General features: G+C 35.2%; 1 protein-coding gene across 1 annotated transcript in view; it reads right to left on the reverse strand.

Moving 5' to 3' along the window:
* Window positions 1-22,795, reverse strand: part of LOC140152363 (neurexin-1-like) — a 241,557-nt gene that overhangs the window by 49,059 nt on the left and 169,703 nt on the right. The window contains 3 exon segments of the mRNA XM_072174668.1: window positions 826-1,001; window positions 7,794-7,959; window positions 8,592-8,902. Of these exon segments, the coding sequence (XP_072030769.1) occupies window positions 826-1,001; window positions 7,794-7,959; window positions 8,592-8,902 (653 nt within the window).

Below are 22,795 nucleotides of genomic sequence, written 5' to 3' on the forward strand. Positions count from 1 at the left end.
TTCCTTTGAAGCAGGCCCGTAACCAGGCTTTTAGACTTAAATCCCCAAATGCCCCAAAAGTCCCATTTGTGAGCGTAGGGAGCAAAAAAAATTGGTGTTTTTTATGCCTTTTAGGTCAATGTCAAAATTTTTGGAAAAAAGTCCACTTTTTCAAAATCAGCTCCCCCCAAATAAATCCTGGTTATGAGCCTGCTCCGAATGGGGTGGGTAGGGGCACTGCCATTATCGGGGGTATGGGTGCCTCATCTCCCATAACTAAGACCCCCATTTTCATCTCCTATGTGCCTTCCATCACAACCCTTTTTCTGTTACTTTTTTTTCTTCACCCTCAGGATCTATTTGCACCAAATTTGGCACAGTTTCAGCTACGAAGATACGGTTGGCTTCTCGACGCATGGCTAGTGGTCAGGCTCCTAAGCACATCAGGCGTTTGCCTAATTAGTCCTATATACCCATGCTTACTTCATGTCATACATCACATAGAAAGATAAATCAATAAAATGGATCTACATTGGTAGAGTTAGCCTACTGACTTAGAAAGCCTGATCACTAGCCAATCTTCGAGAAATCAGACCCAAAATCAAATCCAAAAACTGTTGAAAACTTGTGCAGCACATAATCAAGAAATATTTGGTTTTCCCCTCCCCTCCCTCCATGACTTTCTCCAAAAAAAAAATCTGAATTACACTGTTTAGGTTATCTAACTTGAACGATATGTTTTCTTGATAATACTTTCCCCTCTTGGCACCCCAGCTTTTAGCCTTAAAACCCCGCTATATATTTTGTACTACATCTTTCCTGCTATATACATCATCTTCTACGTACCTCAGCATTCCATCTAGGTAAAGTGAGAAAAGCTTCCTCTGTCATGAATGTGATGGGATCAATGGCCTCAATCTCTTCTAAGTAGAACAGCACCTCTCCTTCCATGAAGATGAAACTGTTGGAGTTAAGGCCTTCTCCAGTATTTCTAATGTGAGAGATTCCCCATAGTAAAACAACTGCAGATGACAAAAGGAACAAAATCTTTTAGATTGTCTTCATCTTGGATCCATTTATCAAATTAATACAAATATGCATTACTTTTCTTACAAATCAGTTACACATGCAAATATAGTTGAAACATTTGATAATGTCTATGCAGCCAATGGTCTTAAAGCCTTAATGTACGATTTCCGTCAAATTTAAATTTTGTTATTCTTTATTCAAAAGGGTTGCTGTCCTATTTAAGTTGAAATAACAAGGTGAAGTGAAAGAAACCCCACTGGTTATTTTGGCCATTTAACATGCAGTTCTATGGGAGGACATATTATCATAATTTTTAAATTATGATAATATGTCGAACTTTGCTCTGTTGTCCTACAAAGACAACAAATGTGGCCGATTCCATTTAGGTGCAAGTTGGGACATGTAAACATTACAAATATGCAAAAAATCAGGTTTGAAAAAATTAACCAATTTCATATTATAAGATCGTACATTATGACTTTAAAGGGAGTCTCTGGCAATCATAACAGTATGCCTTATATGTTACAAAAATAATTATCAAGCACGAATCACATGGTTTTATTTAAAACAAACTCATATTGACCATAAAAACAAATAAAAACCCATTCTCAACATGCGATATTCAAAATTCCTGTGCCGAAATTATCGAAGTGCAATGACGTAATGATTATTTGTGCTCGATTGTCGTCAGCTTTCATTGTATTACTGGGATGTCATTGCACTCGACAATTTTGGCGCCTAGGAATTTTGAATATTGCGTGTTGAGAGATGGCTGTATTAATTCGTTTTTATGGTCAATATGAGTTTGTTTTAAATAAAACCATTTGATTCGTGCATGATAATTATTTTTCTTACATATAAGGCATAATGTTGTGATTGCCGGAGACTTCCTTTAAGAATAATAAAATGAAATTCATAAAATGCAGCAATACAAACTGAAAGGACAAAACTAGAAATTTTAGATATCAATTATTTTTTTGTTCCATGTTTATGTTGCACTATCTTTCTTATATGTTAATAATATCATATCCTTGTAAATATAATTTCTTTTGTTGCTGAATAATTTTTGTATGACTCGTGTGGCAATGTATCCACATCCCACAAATGATTTCTCCATTTTAATTAACCATCACATTAAGTCATTGACCCAGTTATTCATTGATATTGATAGAGATAAAGTACAAACACCCATGTAACTATAGTGTGTTCAGTATATAATTGCTGAAAATTTTTTGACCCATAACATCATGTATTGATATAGAATGTCGTGGATACAGTTGGACGCAGCGCTTACGCTAGTTGCATGTTGCGTGACTGGCACTTCGGTAAAATTTACGCGAGCATGAGTTCAGACTTTATTGACGCGCAAAGCAACAAAATACAAATAATTTTTGCCAATTAAAAGTCGAACAAACTATAAGTACCAGGCTGCAGGCTCTAGTAATAAGAGAACAATTCATGCGATGGCACCTGATTCATAATTGGGAATTAGAAATTGTAAATAAAGATGACACCAAAATCAATCATTCTTTTGCACCAGATGATCTATTGGTTGAGAGTTATCATGGTTATGATGGCAAGATGATTGGGCAATGATGAAGAAGATGAAGATTTTGATTTGACACATAACAGGTCAAGGAACATGTTTAACAAATTGGATGGATTCTTGTCGGTCAGCTAAAATTGTTGATAATTCTTGAAGATACTGAAAATGATGTTCTGTAAGAGAGTTTACAAATAATGTAAGCAAAAATGTCAATCTGTCAATATGAACGACAACAATTTCTTTGGATCAGTTCAATCCCAAATTTTGAAATTGGGTTACAAAAAAGTAAATTTCTGCAAAATTTACCCTTTTGCTCCTCCTCCAATCTGTACTGATTAATTTTCATACAGACTATTATCCTGCACCAGTGAAATCGGGTGACAAAAATGTAAATTTCTGTAAAATTTTTCCCTGTCTTCTTTACGGATTAATTTCCATACAGACTATTCTTGTGTACCAGTCAAATCCAATAATACTTAAAAAATGAATCTCAAATTTTGGGCTAATATGTGGCACGTATGCTTTCCAAAATAATTTTCATTTATGATTTTTTTTATCAAAGCATTGAAATGCTAACCCAAGAGTTCCCCATTGGTATCCCAGGGCATAATTGTTGATATCCCTGTTATGATAGGTGCACCTGTTTTCATTGATGCAAAGTACATTCACGTGCCATACTGGTTCCTGTATGCGGCTTAGTCTCATTCATTTAAACATAAGCGAGCAACCTGTCACAGACTCTATACAATTTTGTGTGTTATTTATTTAAAGTACATTTTAAAATTCTTACAATGTCAGATTTTTCTCTTCAGATAATTAAAATTAGCAACAAAATATTTGCTTTCTTGGAGAAGTTACTTGTTGGATACCCATAATATTCACAAAATTCAAATGAATAATTCAAGAAATCAACAGACAAAAAGTCAATTCCAAATTTTAACAATGTATGTTTTCTTGAGCAGATAGTAACACAACTGCTCTTGGAGGTAAGTTTTCTTTTTAAATACATAGTTTCAAGTCTGTCTTGCATATCTAGCAGCCTGGTCCGAATATATATGTGACTTGATAAAGGGGAACGAGTCGCATGTCGGCAATTTTCAATTTGAAGTTTTTTACATCATTTTCTTGCAGTTTACAAATGCTACATTTTGATGCATATCAGACACCTGGTTACCAAGTTATGAGCAATTTATCAATGGCTGAAAACAATATAAAACAAAAGAATTTGAACACTTTTTTTGCCAATATCTCAGAAACAATATTCCCCTTGATTATGTCATATATTGCCATCATCATAACTATGTTCTTAGGCACATGTAACTCTTGCTATAATAGGCTTTTCCAGTTAAAAAACATCCACCCCTATTACAGACATGGTCCAGGGAGTGTGAATTTCAAATGAAGTTATCTGAATGGGTGACTCCATTTGAAATCTATACCCCCTGTGTGGCAGATTAAAGTTATGTCTTCCATCTCAGGAGGTGTATGTATTTCAACTAGAATATATTGAGCATTAGCTGTGTGAGGTTTTAGCTAAGGTAGATAAAATGATACCAAAGGTTATTGCTAATGCGCTCAGATACAAAATCAATTTCACTTCCTGTTCAGCAATGCAATGTTTTAGCTACGCAGGGAACATCTTCAAATGCATATCTACTGCATCTATATATTGTGCACTAGGCGAACAAAGAATTTGTAAAATGCTTCAAATTAGACAGTGAAGCAGTATTCTATCCAATAAAAAAAAAAAAAAATTGTTTGTTTGTCTATAGAGGCTTATGAAACAGTTGGGTCGGTAGATATTGCACTTGAAACTGACAATTTGAAGACTGGTAAATAAGTCAAAACACACAGCACTTTAATGGTTTAACTCTTGAGATGGTTCTGCATGTTATACTGTTCATTTTCTTTACATTTTCTTTCTTTAAATTTATACTAACCACTGTTTTATACGATGTCCCATCGATGGCAAAAAAAAAAAAAAATTCAAAAAAAAAAAAAAATTCCAACAAAAAAATAAAAAGATAAAAAAAAAAAAAAGACACGGTCGGGACCAGGGTACACGGTCGGTCGGACGTGGACAAACAAACAATTTTTTTTTTTGGCCTAAGGAAATGTAAAGTCAGCGTTATGTGATCAGAAGTTGCGAAATACTTTCGTCATACGTCATGATTGATGATGCTGACCTAACCGGTGATGAATGGGCATGTGTCCTGCCATCAAATATTATACATCTCATTTCTCAACATGCCATCATGCAAAATCTGCTTTGACTTGATTTTGTTTCCATACAGGTTGTCTACCTTTTATTTACACAATCTGACATGGGCACGGTTCATTACTGACACACTTTTGGGTGTTGAGAGTACAAAAGGTTAGATCACAGGGGGATGAGATAGATGTCACAAGCATTGATATAGTATGCATGTCAAAGAAACTCCAAATAATGTTTTTATGGCATTATTTAATTCTCAACTTGCATCACATGTGAAATAGGCTATTCCATTTAAAATCCACACTACCCCTGTGGAAGATTTTTGAAATATGTTCCATGGGGGAGTATGTTTTTCAAATGTAATTGGTCAGGGTTAATCATTTTGAAACACATACTCCATCTGTATTAAGGCTTTACCTATATCTTCCACTACTGGAGTGAGTATTTCAAATGGAAGTTACCCAATTGTCTATTCTATTCAAAATTTATACTCCCTCTGTGGAAGACTTTAGTTAAATCTTCCACAGGGGTAGTGTGGATTTTAAATGGAACAGCCCAATATGGATAGTGAAGTAAATGGTAAATTAATTGACTGATTGGTTCTCAGACGGCAATTAGACTGGGCTTGAGTCATGCTGTACACATTGCCGGCATAATATATCAAGATCAAAGGCGATGCCTATGGAATGAGTATGACCTCAAAATGATAATGTTGCAAGGAGTACTTGCTCACTAAATTTATTATGTTTATCATTAGTGTTTTGATGTGCAATTAAATTTTGATTTGGTCAACATAAAGATTCATATTTTATATACATGGCTCACTGTTTTATATATTCGCAGGGTTGCAAACTCTGATGCATTTGGGCAGTTTCTCACGCTAAGATAGTAATAGCTCACACTAAGGTAGCAATAGCTAATGCCATGGTCGTAAAATCTCAATCTCACGCATCGTCAAAATATGGTCTGCATAATATTTTTTGTCAGTTCCCTACCCTCCACTTTTAGATTCTCAAGCGCTCATGTGAAAACAAAACATTAACAATTTTAGTCAGCAAACAATATTTCCCAGTCCAAACAATTCTGAAAAGTTGGCAACTATGTATTTCAGGGTTCATAAATGAAGAGTGTTGTTGACACTATTATTAGTATGGGGATGAAAAAAACCCACTATTTGAATGTATTTTAATGGACCTATATTAAATGTTACCTGTTATAAAATTAAAACTCTGCAGGTCACACAATTTTTGCACTGGTTATTTCTAGCTTACTGGATTCAAAAGATTGCCTTCCCTCTGGTCTATGAGAAGAAAAACCAGTCAATTTTCATGTTATATTCATTAATTAAACCCAAAGACATTAATAAAATGATGATAAATTTTCATCATATATTCTAGCATCAGTTTAAGTTTAAATGTTTCTTGGCTATGTGCCATCAATTGAAAACATGTGCTATGCTCTTATTGGCAGGTATCATATACTATGCTATTCCACTTTAAATCCATACACCCCCTATGGAAGACATGACCTTAATCTTCAACACCGGGAGTGCCAATTTCAAATAGGGTTACCTGAATGAGTGGCTCCCTTTGAAATTTACACCCCCTGTGTGTAAGATTAAGGTCGCATCTTCTACAGGGGGTGTATAGATTTCAACTAGAACAGCCCATTCTCTTAAGCCTATTGCTTTTTACATTCCAAGAGCGGAAGCTTTGTAGCACTGGCTGGCTCCAGGAGTTTAGGTTAGATTATGATGTATCCAAATGACCTTGCCTGAAATAGGCATACTGGTCACACACACAAATTTTTATCAATTGAATAAATCAGGACAGCAGATACGAAAATTTATATCTATAGACAAAAACACACATACACTCTGTATGAAATGATGTCTTCATTAGATAGCACATTTAAGAGAATACACACACTTTTATATTTATATAAATTGCTATCTTCAGTAGATAGCAGATATTACTTTTCAAAGCATTATTACGTCTGTGATTCATTCTCTAAAGGAGTTGGATACCAACGTTTGCACAGCATTGTTTGTGGGACCTGAGAGCACAGACATATTGAATTGTATTCTGAATACGAGGAATGTCCTTCTGATATCAAATGATTTTGATTTTTTGAAATTCGCGATATACAAATTCTATGGCAAATTCTTAAAATTTGATATTTAACAGTCCTCAAAGTAAACTTTAATGTAAACTAATGAAATGAACTTAAAGTGTATGTAGCTGGGATGAAAATCCGACCATCAATTGAAAATTTTGACCTTTCATATTGAAGATATACAATTTTCCCCATCAATATTTAATCATTTACCATAAAATTTGTACTACATCGTAAATTTTAAAAAATTAAAATTATTTGATATCAGAAGGACATTCCTTGTATTCAGAATGCAATTTGATGCATCTGATGTGCTCTCATGTCCCACAAAAAATATTGTGCAAACATTGCTATCTGATCCCTTAACCTAAAGCCAAGAATTTTCCGCGTTGCGGAAATTCCGCGAAAATCACGGAATTGAGGTAAAGCGGAAAACGATTTCTGAGAAAAAATAAAAAAAAAATAATCAAAATGACCTAGAAAAAGGGAAAAATACAATTGAAAAGAAATAAATAAAATACTAAATGAAATGGGTCTTCAAAATTCATCAAAATAAAGTAAAATCCGTCATAAATTTACCGCATAACGCCCCATTGCAGCCATGATACCCAATTACCCATCCCAACTTTGCAAATCGCAATGATCGTCACAAGATTCTTGTGAAATTTTATTATGTCAGAAATGTGCTAAAATTACAAAGCGGAGAAAAGCGGAATTTAGCATTTGTAAAGCAGAAAATTCTTGGCTTTACCTTAACCTGTTCATAACAAAAAAAAAACATGGTTATGTAAACTCAATTAAGCCTTGCTATCTTCAGAAGATAACACTTATTTTAAGTAAACCACATTGAGCAGCTGAATGGGGTTGAAAACTTTAGCTATTAAAGTATTAAAAAAGAAAGAAAAATACTTACATCCCTGAGGTTTCCCATAAAATTTTCCCCAACATTTGAACCTGGTAGACCCCTTGGATTACTAGCACCCCCAACGAAAAACTCTCCGTCGGCAGTCAGTGTTCCAAAGTCTCCTAGTGTTTCGCCAGAAGCAAGGAGACTTTCATCAACACGAATGCTCACCTTTAAAGAACAAGAAACAAACATTATTAGCATTTTGTAATTCACATCTTAGATGCAAAGACACACCTCTTTGACAGGTTAATGCAAGGCTGTTACTGTTTTGTTATTATTATGCACAGACAAAACGTCTTCATGTGGCAAATTAGCCTTTATATCATGTGCAGTTTCATACGCTGGCATAACATACAATGGTAGCAATTTTGCGCATTGAATCAGGTACATGTGTACATTCAGGTAGATATGAATTCCCTAGGTCTCTACACTATGCCTATATCATAACAAAAATTGTACAACTTTGTCGAACAATTTGTGAAAGGACTCCTGAAAAAAATAGCAACAGTGTGACACAATGTTTGACAACAAAAATACATTTTCCTTGTGTGTGTGTTTTGTTGACATGTCTAAAATTTGAGACATTTGAGGCATTCTAGATATATAAACCACCAAAGTTTCTGAAGCTACTTCCTTTAATGTTTAGAAACATTTTCAAAAAAGAACTAAATAGAACAATAGATAAAACAGGAACTAAACTGCATACAATATAAAATTAAAACTTGTTCGAAGAGCATGGCTCGATAAACATGTTATTGTTAACTAGCATTACTATAAGCTTGCACTCTTGGTTGTCTTACCGCCTTCCGATCCCTTGATATCCTAACTTTATGCCATTCGTTATCCATATATCTATCCGGCTTGCCGCCTCTAGGCTCCACTCTGGTATGGAATTCTCCAGATCCAAGATTCACAGCCACCTCTAACACTCCGTCTATGATAGCCACATAGATATAATCATACTTCTCCCCGACGTGTAGAATTAATCCATTGGGCCGACTTGTTCGGAACTCAAACACAATGTCGTCATTGTTGCTGACAATCCGACTTCTCTGTAGACTATAACTGATATACGATTCACCATCAAACGTCGCTGAGGTGGCTTGTTTACCTGTACAGAAAGTCATGACAAGTAAACACATGTAAATAATACCCGTGACAGTTGAAATAGAGAGATTTTTTAAACCAACATGGCTGACAACAAGTGCCACTATACATCAACACAGTGCCCGGTATTGTTTGTTCTACCGATTTTTCCCTCTAAATGTTTTAATTTCCTATGTGTGTCAGACCTGTCAGATCAATTTCCACCACCAGCTCTTCACGTCTATTCCCAAAATGAACACTATGCTTCTTCCTTTTTAAACATTATTAAATTTGATTCCAGATAAATAAATATATACGGGTGTGCACATGTAGGACTGCGTTGTCATTGAACAAGTGGTTTTTATTATCCACTTTTTATTGGATGATATTGAGCATTCAAATGCACTGGCTTTCCATTTTCAAATTAGATATTGACATTTACAATGTAGGTGCTTGTGTTGTAGTAGTTAATGCAATTAACAATATATTTCACAACATTTTTATGGCGATCAAATTTTTCAACATTTAACTATTCTACTGTACTGTGCTGCTATCAATATCATTTTGTATTTCATTAATACATTTTTACTTACACTAAAATAGATAACATTTCTTACCAAATTTTTAAGATTCATTTTTTACCCCATGCAGACATAAATATACTAGAAACACTATAACATGTATGTAACATGCACATAACATTAGTGTTAATTCGAACAAGACTTGTTACGCTTACGGTGCTGTTTTGCTTTTGCTGCACATACACATGCACATTATTCAGATGCACTACAATATCAAAATCATGTCATCTTCATGAAACAATGCATTAATTTAATCTGCAGACATAAATTCCATTCTGTGAGAATAATCAAGCATTATAACATCTGTGTGTTGTAATTAGCTTATCATGCACACAGCCTCTTGGTAAATTATTTGCTTATAAAAAAGTACCAAGAATGGTAGTAATTTTCAACCAGAATATTATTTCTTCACTAATTTAACTTACCATTATTTCCATTACATGTGGCCCTAAACAGATAAAAAATTAACCCTTTGTATTCTGAGATATATAATTTCTTACAAATACTTATTTGTCAATACTGATGTGAATATTGAAGCCTTAAAGGTTCACCTTTTTTGCAAACTGTTAGCTTGGTCGTAGGCATTATAAGTGTTAACCAGCTATAGCAAAGACTTTCATGCATATTAGCCTTGGAAGTGACCAAGTCCAATGATCTTATATCACTATAGACCACAATGGCCTCATCCCAATGCCATAGTTCAATAACCTCAATTAAACAATCATAGAGCAAAACTTGACCTCAAGTTGCAGAGTATGAGTTTGTGTACCCAAATTTTCAAAAGGTCATTCAATGAATGTGCAAATCGATTGGGGTTAAAGAAATTTGCCCTGATAGATGAGCATGTTGTGGATCCTAGTGTATGTAATATTAGTGATTATACAGTCCAATCTTTGCATTGACTTTATACATAATGCACCATTTAAGTGGCATGCAAGGCCAGAATCCTGTCTCTCCATCTCATAATCCTCATACAGGGTGATCCAAGTGTTACTTTCCTCAATGGCAGATGTGTTGTTAGAAGCCAATTCAAATCATCCAGATGCTATTGCTGCAGCTGCTTTGGGGATAGAACATTTCAAGCGACTCACTGTTAGCTATTGTTAGGCAGTTCTGATCATTTGAAATCATGTGATCACAATTTTGCTCAAAATTTCTGATATGCTAGTTAGCAATATATATATATAATCTTGAAAATATCTTTCTAACCAGTGTGAGGAAGTTTAAATTTGAAGATAAGATTAATCAAACAATAATCTTGATCAATGACATACTTTGTTGGTCTTCTGAAAGCTTCTGAAAGCTGTGTTGTAGCTAGAAGAAATTTGAGCAAAACTGTAAGGTAATACATTACAAACTTGTAATAAATATTAACTAAATACATTACAGCTACAAGTAATTAAATTAGGCTTTATATACTGTGAATGTTGTTTTACATAATTAACACAATACATACCACTTTTGAAAACTGATTACATAAAGAAGTATTTCCCTTTGCAGATTTTATTAATGTTGTACAAAGAATTACATTTGAACATTTCATAACTATAGACATCCATTGGTGAACTCTTTGGCCTTGGAAATAGAATAGGGAATAATGTTCTATAAAATGGTAACATATCTTTTATGAGATTTTATCTTGGGAATATACTATTTGTGTATCACTTACTGATACTTTTCATATGGACCTCTTCAAATGCTATTTACCTTGATAGCCAAAAAGCACACCTTATTTGGATTGTGTTTATATATCTTCATAACTCCATATTGAACTACAAAAACAAAATCCAAAAACTCAGCTTCACCATGTTCACATAAAGAAACACGAGATAATTAGATACCATAGCGGAAATACACGTCATATAACCAAGAGCTTGAGGATGCTTGCACGACTCCATTTCAAGTTCAACTTAATTACTTACAACCTATTTTCATCACCACTGAGTTTTCTTATGCAAACATCGGTGGACCTTGGGAAATCACGCTGAAATTCAAATGGCATATATGATTCAGTTGCAACCCTATGTTAGCCAGCTTAGACTACATCCCATGATGAAATACTGCAAATTTAACAGTTGCCATTTTTGTCGCACCAATGTGCGGCAACTAAGGTCGAAAGTAGCTGGAAAACCAGCCCAATTGTTATCATTTTAACCACTGCTCGAAATTTAGGTCGAAATTAGCTCCATTGCCTCGAATGGTACTGGAAGCAGTATTTTCAACAAGATTTTTTTCAATCAAAGTTGGTCCACTTCGACAAAAAAGCATCTTGTGGCAACTCTTAAGATTTAGTCGACTGTCTCCTAGGAGTGTCTATCAGTGATGCCTGGGTGATGGTGAACATCGGCCAATTAATTGAATTCTATGAGGGATTTACTCCACTGCAAAACAATATTGCCCACTCGTGTGTTAGCGCAAGGCCACATATGCATTAGTCGCCACTTAAGCTCTCTCTCTCTCCTCTTTCTTACATTGTTTTTTAACATGTTTATTCCATGTTTTATAACATTGCATTATTAGGTAGAGTAATCCTCTTGCCCTTGCCACTCAGTCACGAGATAATGATGGAATTACCTTCATAGCAATGCATTATGGGTATTCTGGTCAAACGGTATATTTAGCAATAACTTCAAAGTGCATTTTGCATGATGAGGGTTCAACAAGATATTGTTAGCACCATGTGCGTGGTATTTATCAAAGTTCAACCACGGTATTGCCTGGGGATTTGTGCACTGGTCGGCAAGTGTGGCCATCCAAATTAAACCTATGTGATATTAGATTAAATGTGAGGAGTGCAAAATGCATTTAATGTTAAAGTATTGCATGAGTGAGTCAAATATCTAGTTGTCAGCTTTCCTGTATATGGGCTAGTCCAGTTGAAATCCATACACATACTGTTGAAGACATGACCTCAATCTCCCACACAGGGGGTGTAGATTTTAAATGGTGTCACCCATTCAGGTAGCCCTATTTAAAATTCACACTCCCTGTGAAGGATATTAAGGTCATGTCTTCCAAAGGGGTGTATGAATTTCAAATAGAATAGTCCGTTGCAACATAATTTACTATTAAATAGAGTTGACTGACTCGGATCCTTTATATATTGCAATCTCTAATTTTATGTTTCGTATACATAATGAACTAAATAGGCAGTAGTACTATTCCAAGAAGATATGTTACTTATTTCCTGTACCAAATGAAGCAGTAAAATATTCGCAATCACAATTCCATTGATATAATACTACCACGATCCGCTCTGGGGTGCATTTCCAAACCAATTGAATTAAAGTAAGGTATTTACAATGTATGTACTATGAGTGATCATATCCTCCTCATCTATATATTAGTAAAAAAAAAAAAAAAAAGCGCAGTGATTTATAGTGCGCTACGCACAGGCACAACGCCTAGACGTTGATCCACAAGCCTCAGCACACTTTACAGGTTATCGCTGACCACTATGGCCCCACATCATTCCATAAACCATTAAACAACAATTCAGGGACTTTGCTGCTTCAAGAGCGCACACCCTAGACATTCCGCAAATAACCATCGCAACCAGGATCAGCTCCCCGAGTTTCGTACGGGTTACAACGAGACAAATTAGCAGTGAGTTCCTTGTCTAAGGGAATTTCAAGCTAACTCAATTTTTCCACGAGAGCATACTAGGCACCACCAGGGTTCGAACTCGCAACCTCTCGCACCATAGTCGAACGCCTTATCGATTGAGCTAACTTGACTGCTACTACTGTTACTACTGCTACTACTGTTCTTTATCACAAATTACAAGTGACATAATACATCAGTAGTACAACATCATCTTGTAAGGCACATACAACTCTCTATCATGTCGAGATTATAGTCGGCATATATAATAAAAATTCCTTTAAAAAAGGAATGGGGCGCCCAATGGGAGCTTGATATATAAAAACCCGATTAACATGTGGTTGAAGAATGTTAATTAGTAAAAAGGAAAAATAAGTGTCCTGATGTCTATTTTAGAAAAAATAATCTAAAATTCTATATGGTAATTTTGTTCTTGCAACAAAAAATCAGCTTTAATCTGAAAACATATAATAGCACATCGTGAATGCACTATAGCAAACTAAAACTATAGTCTTTCTGAATAATTCCTGTAAGATGCGTGTACTCACTTCCATCAACATCATCATCATCGCAAGTTGTCTTTGATAGAGAATGGGCTATTCCATTTAAAATCCACACTACCCCTGTGGAAGATTTAGCTAAAGTCTTCTACAGAGGGAGTATAAGTTTCAAATAGAATAGACAATTGGGTAACATCCATTTGAAATACTCACTCCAGTTGTGGAAGATATAGGTACAGCCATAATGCAGGGGGAGTATGGATTTAAAAATGATTAACTCTGATCAATTACATTTGAAAAACATATCCCACTGTGGAAGATATTTCCAAAATCTTCCACAGGGGAGAGTGGATTTCAACTGAATAGCCCAATGCTGTGTCCGGGTTACTGTGTATGGCAGTAATCATAACTAGGAAGATTGTTACCGCAGGGTTTATCTTACACTCCATGTTTTGCTTTATATCAAAACTGGATTATCGTTACACCTTTGTCAGCGCTGTGTCTGGCATAACACTACACTGGCTCATAATAAGATTCTGACATTATTATTTTCACGACATGTAAACCTTATCCTGGGATGATGCTATGGAATTATTATATTTACAAATATTTTACAATAAATTTCTTCCTAATAATTTCAAAAAGCTCTTCTTATATCTTGCCGGGTATGTTGCATAGATACAGACTTCGTGAATGCAGAATTCTACTTAAGGTATTTTAGCCTTCCAGCAAAACTTATGTAATCAATTTTGTGTATTACTAAAGTAGCCTAAGTGTTGTAGCCCCCTAGCAATGTTCTTATCATTCATGCTATACATGCCAATGAAACAAAATACCAAGCAGTCACTGAATTAGTATTGGCTGTCAGAGCTAGCCCCTCCCTGAAATCATCGGTAACCACTTTTGAGGGAGAAATGGGCTATTCCAGTTGAAATCCATACACCCCCTATGGAAGACATGTCCTTAATCTCCCACATAGGGGGTGTAGAGTTCAAATGGAGTCACCCATTCAGGTAACCCTATTTGAAATTCACACTCCCTGTGTGGAAGATTAAGGTCATGTCTTCCATAGGGGGTGTGGATTTCAACTTGGATAGCCCAATCCTATGGCAAAGCCTGAAACTTTGTGTGAAATTTCAATGGTAATGTTCTTGCAACATAAAGCTGAGGTAAGTTCACTATTAAAGCTGAAGCAGGAATTCACAAAATGTTGTATTCAATACAGCATGTCTACTATATATATTGCATGTTTTGTTTTCATGGTTGTTGAGATCACCTTCTCGCACATTTCAAATTCTACGCGACATAGAGTGTATCACAACCCACGGTGGCCTGTCCATCCAGTCATTTGTCCCTCCTTGTGGAAATCATTAATATGATAAATAAGGATGTAACTTGAGGCGGCGCAAGTATTATATTACCATGATTGTATTGAACAAGAAAACACAAAGGTCAAATTATTGATTCCCGGCTTACTGCTAGCTGATGCTGGCTGCATATCAAAGTCATACTTGTTGGAGAAATTGCAATGACCTTTTTTGAATTTAAGGTGGTGGCAGAAAATTAGAATAGCTTCGAGGCTTAGTTAACTTGTTAGGAAAATGAAATTATAAACTGATACTTTGTAGTGTGACATTAGCTTCCAACAACATCTTCATTGTAATCTGACAAAGTATGAGGGAAAAAAAACAATATTGCAAACAACCAGTATACGTAGCTTTAATTTATCATATTATGCACAGAATTTTCAGTTTCAAATTTAACTTTTTAAGAGTGTGTTTTGTATTTAAATAAATTTAGTTGTATTGACTCCAAAAATCCAGTTTAATGAATCAGTATTACAGGTCTCATATTTGTGGAATTAAATAGATGCTAGGTGTTTCATTTGAAAGTCCCAAGTTTGCTAATGAGGCTATTAGCTATATGACATATTGCTGTGTGTGCTATATGCACCGGAGCATGGTGTTCTTTTCAATAACCTCATTCCTTGGGACTTTCAAACCAAACCACTACCAAGACCAGAAAGATCCTGTTTAATTGTTTTTGAAGGCACACAAAGTAATTACAGATCATTATCATTGTTATCGCATCTCAAGTCTTGGGAGTTAAAAATGGAAAATTGTGAGGAGAACCCATTATAATATTCAATCTTGAATGAACTCTATCCCATGTCATTGCTACACCCTATTCCGGACCACTGGGCCATTGCGTCAAGGCATAATCATCGGTGAAACATAATCCTATTTCTGTTTTTGTTAGGAAAATCAATTACACACTTGTGTGTCTCTGTACACTTAGGCTGTTTGAAATTACGTCAGCCTGCCAACTTGGATGGAACGGCAACAAAGATGCAACTTGTCTCCTCGTCAATGCTTATACTTTAAATAAAGAAAAGCTATTTGCATCATCACCTAGGTTTCATTATCATTGAGGTATAGGACTTTTTTATTTTTTCGGAGGAGAGCAGGTAGGGCAACTACTTGATTATATTTCTACATGTTCATACCACATACTCTGAAAATTTTAGAAAATTTGCACGAGTCCATTTTTTTTAAAATCACATTTTTGTTCCTAAAATGGGGGTTATAGCGCCCTCAACGGGCACTCTCTCCATAGGGCTACATGTAAAGACCAGTTATAGACAAATGGCCCTAAAATAAAACGTGCTGGTGCGAATTTCCTCAAATTTTGCATATGATGTAGATTTAACATCTGGATTGTAATGCAAGTGATGTCGTTGCTGCTCTTCTAAATTCATTTTTAAAATGTCCGCCCCAGACCAAGGTGATCATCTTGCAACTCACAGTTCCGTACTTATTTCTTTTCATGATTTGCATATGAATATTATGCTCATCATGTTTTCTCAAGATGCATAAACCATATTTCTATTTATACAAATTATGCTAATCTAAAAAAAATTCAAATAACTTTGCAAATCTAAATGTCAGCGGTTGCATAATTCCTACTCAAACTGGTTTAAAGTCTGAAACTGTAAATATAAAGCATGCAGCATATATAGGTTTTGTTTTACCCTTTTCAGCCTCTCTTTCTCAAAACATTTTGTTGATGGCAAGCCTCATCAGTACCAGATCCTGTAGCATGCCATTTAAACCTATTTACTTTGAAATTGGCATTTACATTTATCCTGCCATATGCTTAGTGACAAAACGTGTGAGATACACTACAATAATAATTCATTACTTTTTGGTTTTAAATTTTGTTTTTCAAGCCAATCAGCACAAAAAAAACACCAAAATGCGATTTTTTTTATTCCACCAATGACGGAAGACAAGAGGCTTATTGTAATATTGGGCTATTCCAGTTAAAATCCACACTCCCCCTGTGGAAGATTTTGGAAATACCTTCCACAGGGGGAGTACGTTTTTCAAATGTAATTGGTCAGGGTTAATCATTTTGAAACCCATACACCCCCTGCATTATGGCTTTACCTATATCTGCCACAGATGGAGTGAGTATTTCAAATGGAAGTTACCCAACTGTATATTCTATTCGAAACTCATACTCCCTCTGTGGAAGACTTTGGCTAAATCTTCCACAGGGGTAGTGTGGATTTCAACTGGAATAGCCCATTGTAATCTAAGCTTCCTAAAGAAATGTAGTCCCGGGGATAAGGTCTTGGATCACAAGTGGCCTAGTTTATGTGTAAACTTGTCTGCAATTCATTCCATATAAAATCTGTAAGCTTACCAGACAACAAGGGCATAGCATAAGGCGATGGATTATGTAGTGGAAGATGTCTGCAAAGCTGGGTAAAGCTTTTAATATGCAATGTGATGGCTTGCAGAAATTATTTAAACTCTTCCCTGAAAAGGCAAACACAGTCTAGCTTAGATTATGTTATGTTATGACCTCCCTGCTTTCTAGACATTAATGTATTTAATTTTGTGGATTGAACAATATCTAAAGATTATTATTGTGATGATTTTTTATATTGGTTAACAAGAAAAGAAGAAGGGTATAAAAATTTGATACCTTAAGATACTGTGAGGAAATATTTGATAACTATTATGTTCCATCTATGTCTGTTGCTATCTACTGTAGATAGATAAATTGATCAAATGTTACTAAATATTTTCAAAAGGAAACACATTCAGGTAATAAAATCATTTTAGTTTTGCCTGTTGAAGATAAATGCCAACACATTGGACCAAAAGTCCTGTTTCAGCACTCATAAAATATAAATATATGACGAAGATAGCAGCTTTACATGGTTTAGCTATCTACTGAAGATAGCATCTCACATGGTTTAACTATCTACTGAAGAGATCATCTCACATAGTTCAGCTATCTACTGAAGATAGCATCACACATTGTCCAGCTATCTACTGAAGATTGCATTTTACATGGTTTAGCTATCTACTGAAGATAGCATCTTATATGGTCTAGCTATCTACTGAAGATAGCATCTTACATGGTTCAACTATCTACTGAAGATAGCATTTTACATGGTTCAGCTATCTACTGAAGATAGAATCACACATGGTTCAGCATTGTTCTTAAATATTTCCATCTCTCTGACTAATACCAATAAATTAAATTTCTTTTATGTTGGGTTATGGTGATCATCCAGGCTAACCCTACTAAAAAAATATTTTGTGTCTTATATGAAGTTCCAAGTTACTTTTTAAAGTTGGTGCAATGTAAGTTATTATCATTACTACAATAAGACAATTCAGTAAGGTGACTCCCTGTCCAAAGTTGCATAATGATATATAATGATGATAATTTTTGACATATTTGCATTTAAATAACACAATGAGCCAACATGAGCTAAGCCAAGCCAGTCAGTTATAGATGACAAAACAATGAATTCACCGTTGGCCTTTTAGCAATGTGCCTAATATAACAAGACTTTTACATCGTGGATTATTGAACATTTCCTGCTCAAAAAAAAAGATCCCTCCCTGAAATGGTACATAATTCAGAAAATTGAGATGGGTGCACGCATGCATGCCGACTGAGTGCACACATTTGCTAACACCCTTTAATGTGATTTAGACTTTGTCCAAATTCCCAATTGCACTAATAATACCTATGATAAAACTATGTTTTAATTATACAGTAGACTATTAATGAAAATAAGGAATTGTCAGAGTTCATCTCTAATCACTATTTCAATTGAACAGGAATTAAATTTGTATACTTTCAGTTTGTGAAGTAGACTGGAACTAAGTCTAAACTTGGACATGACAAATACATAAAAATCATCTCTTATTGCTATGTGCTTACACTCTGAGGCTTAGTCTGTGTTACAGACTCCGCATATACAAGCAGGGAAACCACTACAAGAACAATCTGTGGGAGAGACTCTGCACCATGGAGCGACATATATGGGGTGTAAAAGATGGCAAGAAACTGCGCTAGCGGGGATGTGATTGAGCCCAGTCATGCATCATCCCCAATATTCTGCCACCTGGTATTTTATGATTGCATGCATCACATCTACTTCTCTCAAACTTAACTGTCAACTCTGTAATGTAATAAATTTTGTTTTAATCTGCAAGCATGACATTTCAAAGGATGGTATATGCTATACATTTTGTGATAGGGAAATCTATGTCAACTTATCATCGTCAGTAGACTGTAATTTATACTCTCTAAATGTAAAAGAGTGAAAAACTCACTCCCGAAAAGAGTGATTCACTTATAAGACCACTCAAAAAGGAGTGAAATGTGTGTTTAAACTTTAAAACCACTCAAAAAAGAGTGAAAACCACTCTTTAAGAGTGAATTTTAACTCTTTCAAGGAGTTAAATGAAGGACAACTCTAAAAATGTGTTGTCCTTCATTTAACTCCTTGAACGAGTTGAAATTCACTCTTTTAGAGTAGTTTTCACTCTTTTTGAGTGGTTTTATAAGTGAAAGACTCTTTTGGGGAGTGAGTTTTTCACTCTTTTACATTTACATCGTCAGTAAACTGTAATTTATAGGTGCATCGTTACAGCTCTACTTTCTACAAAATAAGCCCAATAAAATAGTTATGTTGACCTTCACTGATCCCGAGGGGGGTGGGGGGGGCACTCAACACAAATGACCATACGGGTATGCTCCCCCGGAAAGACCCCCTTTTTGGGTTTCGCAGCTCCAAAAGACCCCCTATATTTGACCAAAATAAAGCTCCGAAAGACCCTTGATTTTGATAATTTCAGCTCTAAAAGACCCAAAATTGATTAGTCCTCATATTGCTTGTTTTTTCAGGCGATTTTCAACCAAAAACAAGAAAGACCCTTGATTTTGACTTTTGCAGCTCCAAAAGACCCCATTTTACTTGTTCACAGCCCGGTTCGCAGCTCCGAAGACCCCTTTTACCGTGCACGCCGTCAGCTCCAAAGACCCACCACCTCAAAATTCTGGGGGAGCATACCCACCAAAAATTTGGATGTGCCCCCCCCTGGGCACTGATCAACCCCTCACAAGAAACAAACAAACCAATGGAATGAGTAAAGCATCAAATTTCTGTAGTAACCTACAAAACCCCAAAATGACCTAGCCTCAGAGTAGGTGGGTGATACTCCTTCACAATTTTGACTTTGTCAGGATCTGTTGTGACACCTTTTACACTCACTATTATGACCCAAGTATTTCACTTCTTTCTGACCAAATGAGCATTTCTTTAGCTTAAGTTTGAGACCAGCTTGACGAAAACGGTCAAACACATAATTTAGATGACCTAATGCTCAGACAATGAATTACTGAAGATGATGTCATCAAGATAGCATAGAACAAACTGCCAATTATAAAAAAGACCTCTCAAAACTTCTTGCATAGTATGCTGAAACGTAATTGGTGCATTATGAAGGCCAAATGGCATTCTTTGAAATTCAAATAGGGCATCTTGTGTCACAAAAGCGGTGAGAGGTTTTGAATTCTAAGCTTATTTGCCAATAACCAAAAGTATGACGAAATTACCCCAGAATGCACAATTTCTGGAACTTTCAGTTCAAATTTCTTTAAACCTTAGGCTACAACCACCTGACCCAATAAAGGTCAACACAACCATTTTTAGACCCAAGTATGACCCAATTTTAGACCCAACTACAGAATAAGACATGTGACTCCAAACTCTAATTAGCCTGAATTGTTGGATCTCTCCAGAAATAGGCCTATGTTTAAATTTTAAGACAAACACATTTGAAATTTAGCTCTAATCCTCTGGTGAATCCAACCCCTTTTCTTACACATTGAAACTTGAGTATTAAGTCTTGCTTTTGATTCAGTATTTTCTTCACTTATTCACTAATTTAGAATTATTTAGAATTTAATTGTTTTCAGAACTTGTTTGTTGCTTTCATCAATTTGATATAATTTTGTAATTACTTTTCAACAAACAATAATGAAATGCATCTCATAGCATTTTCTTTAATCTTTCAGATAGATGGGTATGGATATAAACCTGTCACTTATACAGGCTCTAATAAAACTATTTATAACTTGCAGTGATGTTACTCACATACACCAACATTCAGCATAAACATTAATACCTCTGCATCAATCCTGTGCCTTTAACATCAACATGATCAACATTACCCAAAACCCACACGCTTCAGTTTAAGAATATACAGAAGCCTGTGACTATGTGAACTATGTCAAGAGGGTTGAGAGTATTTTGGGTTACTATTCAAGTGTAATGAATGTAATAGTGTCAATGGATACAGGAAATGCTTGCCACACAGCAGTCTTGCTCAACATGGCGGCATATTACTCAATTTACATGTACTTAACAAAATCAAGGAATGCAAGAATGGACAATTCTAATGCTTTTAAAACCAAGTGAAATTGGACAAACATTTTTAAAGGCAATAGCATGACCAAGTCTAAATAAAATGTTGCTACTGAGAAAATGTGTGAGAAATGTAAATTGCTATTATGTTGTTACTAAATTGATCCTATGATAGAACCTTAAATTTTGAAAAACCTTATTTTTCTCGCGCACTGGCATTTTTTTTTTAATTCCATGAAAACATTTGGCAATAAAATATTTCTTTATATGAATGTCGTCTGTATGCCTTCCTCGAGTCAGTAATTTAGATATTTTATCGTATCTCTGAATATAATAATGATGATATTTATATAAAAGTATACATTTACAGAAAGGAAATGATGCACAGAATCCAACTAGCATAACATGTTCCTGCAAAAATGAGCAGTTTTTGAGAAAATCACAAAAAATCATTCTACTTTACTGCCTCAAGGAAGACATACAGACTATAGTGCATTTGGGCATTAAGACCTTATGGCCTTTCAATTATGATATTATTTTCTTATTATGTTTTGGTCCATTTGCAAACTGAAAACTGTTTTGATTATTTTGTTGACGTTTTAATGTCAATATTTTCACCTATTACCAAAACTTGCCATTTGTTATGATTTCCATGACTAAAGTAAAAGTTACAACATATCTTTGAAACAATAATTAAGATATGAAGCTGTCATCCAACTATCACTGTAAAAGCATGGTGGCTGAAATTTCATACTTGTCCGGATCAAAATGATGATAATTTGGCAAACTGGTATGCCTATACATGAGTATTTATGAAGCAACTATCTCTCGTTACCATGAGAAGTGAATATTACAAGTAATTAAATTTGACTATATTTCTTGCATTACCATTATACCACTACTAGAGGAGATACTTTTAATGGGCTATTCCATTTGAAATCAACACTACCCCTGTGAAAGATTTTGTAAATGTCTGCCACAGGGGGAGTATGAATTTCAAATGGAATTAGCACATTAAACAGCTCCATTTGAATTCCGTACACCCTCTGAAAAAGATTCAACCCGAATCTTCCCCTGAGGGAGGGTGAGTTTCAAATGGAACTGCTAATGTGCTCATTCCATTTGAAATTCATACTCCCCCTGTGGCAGACATTTCCAAAATCTTCCACAGGGGTAGTGTTGATTTCAAATGGAATAGCCCATTAAAAGTATCTCCTCTAGTAGTGGTATAATGGTAATGCAAGAAATATAATCAAATTTAATTACAGGGATAGTCTGGATTTTAAATGGAATAGCCCAATAATATCACAGGTCATTAGCCTTGTCTACCTTGCTATAAGAAACTTACCAAAGCTAATATCGATCTTCTTTTACAAGTTACATTAGCATGTAAAAGTAGCACCTTGCGTTACAACATCATACCTGGTATACAGGTAGCACAGCATTGCATTGTTGTACCTGGTATTCGCTGCTGTATAGTGCACGTTATAATA

The sequence above is a fragment of the Amphiura filiformis genome, chromosome 5 (assembly GCF_039555335.1).
Source record: "Amphiura filiformis chromosome 5, Afil_fr2py, whole genome shotgun sequence".
NCBI lineage: Eukaryota > Metazoa > Echinodermata > Ophiuroidea > Amphilepidida > Amphiuridae > Amphiura > Amphiura filiformis.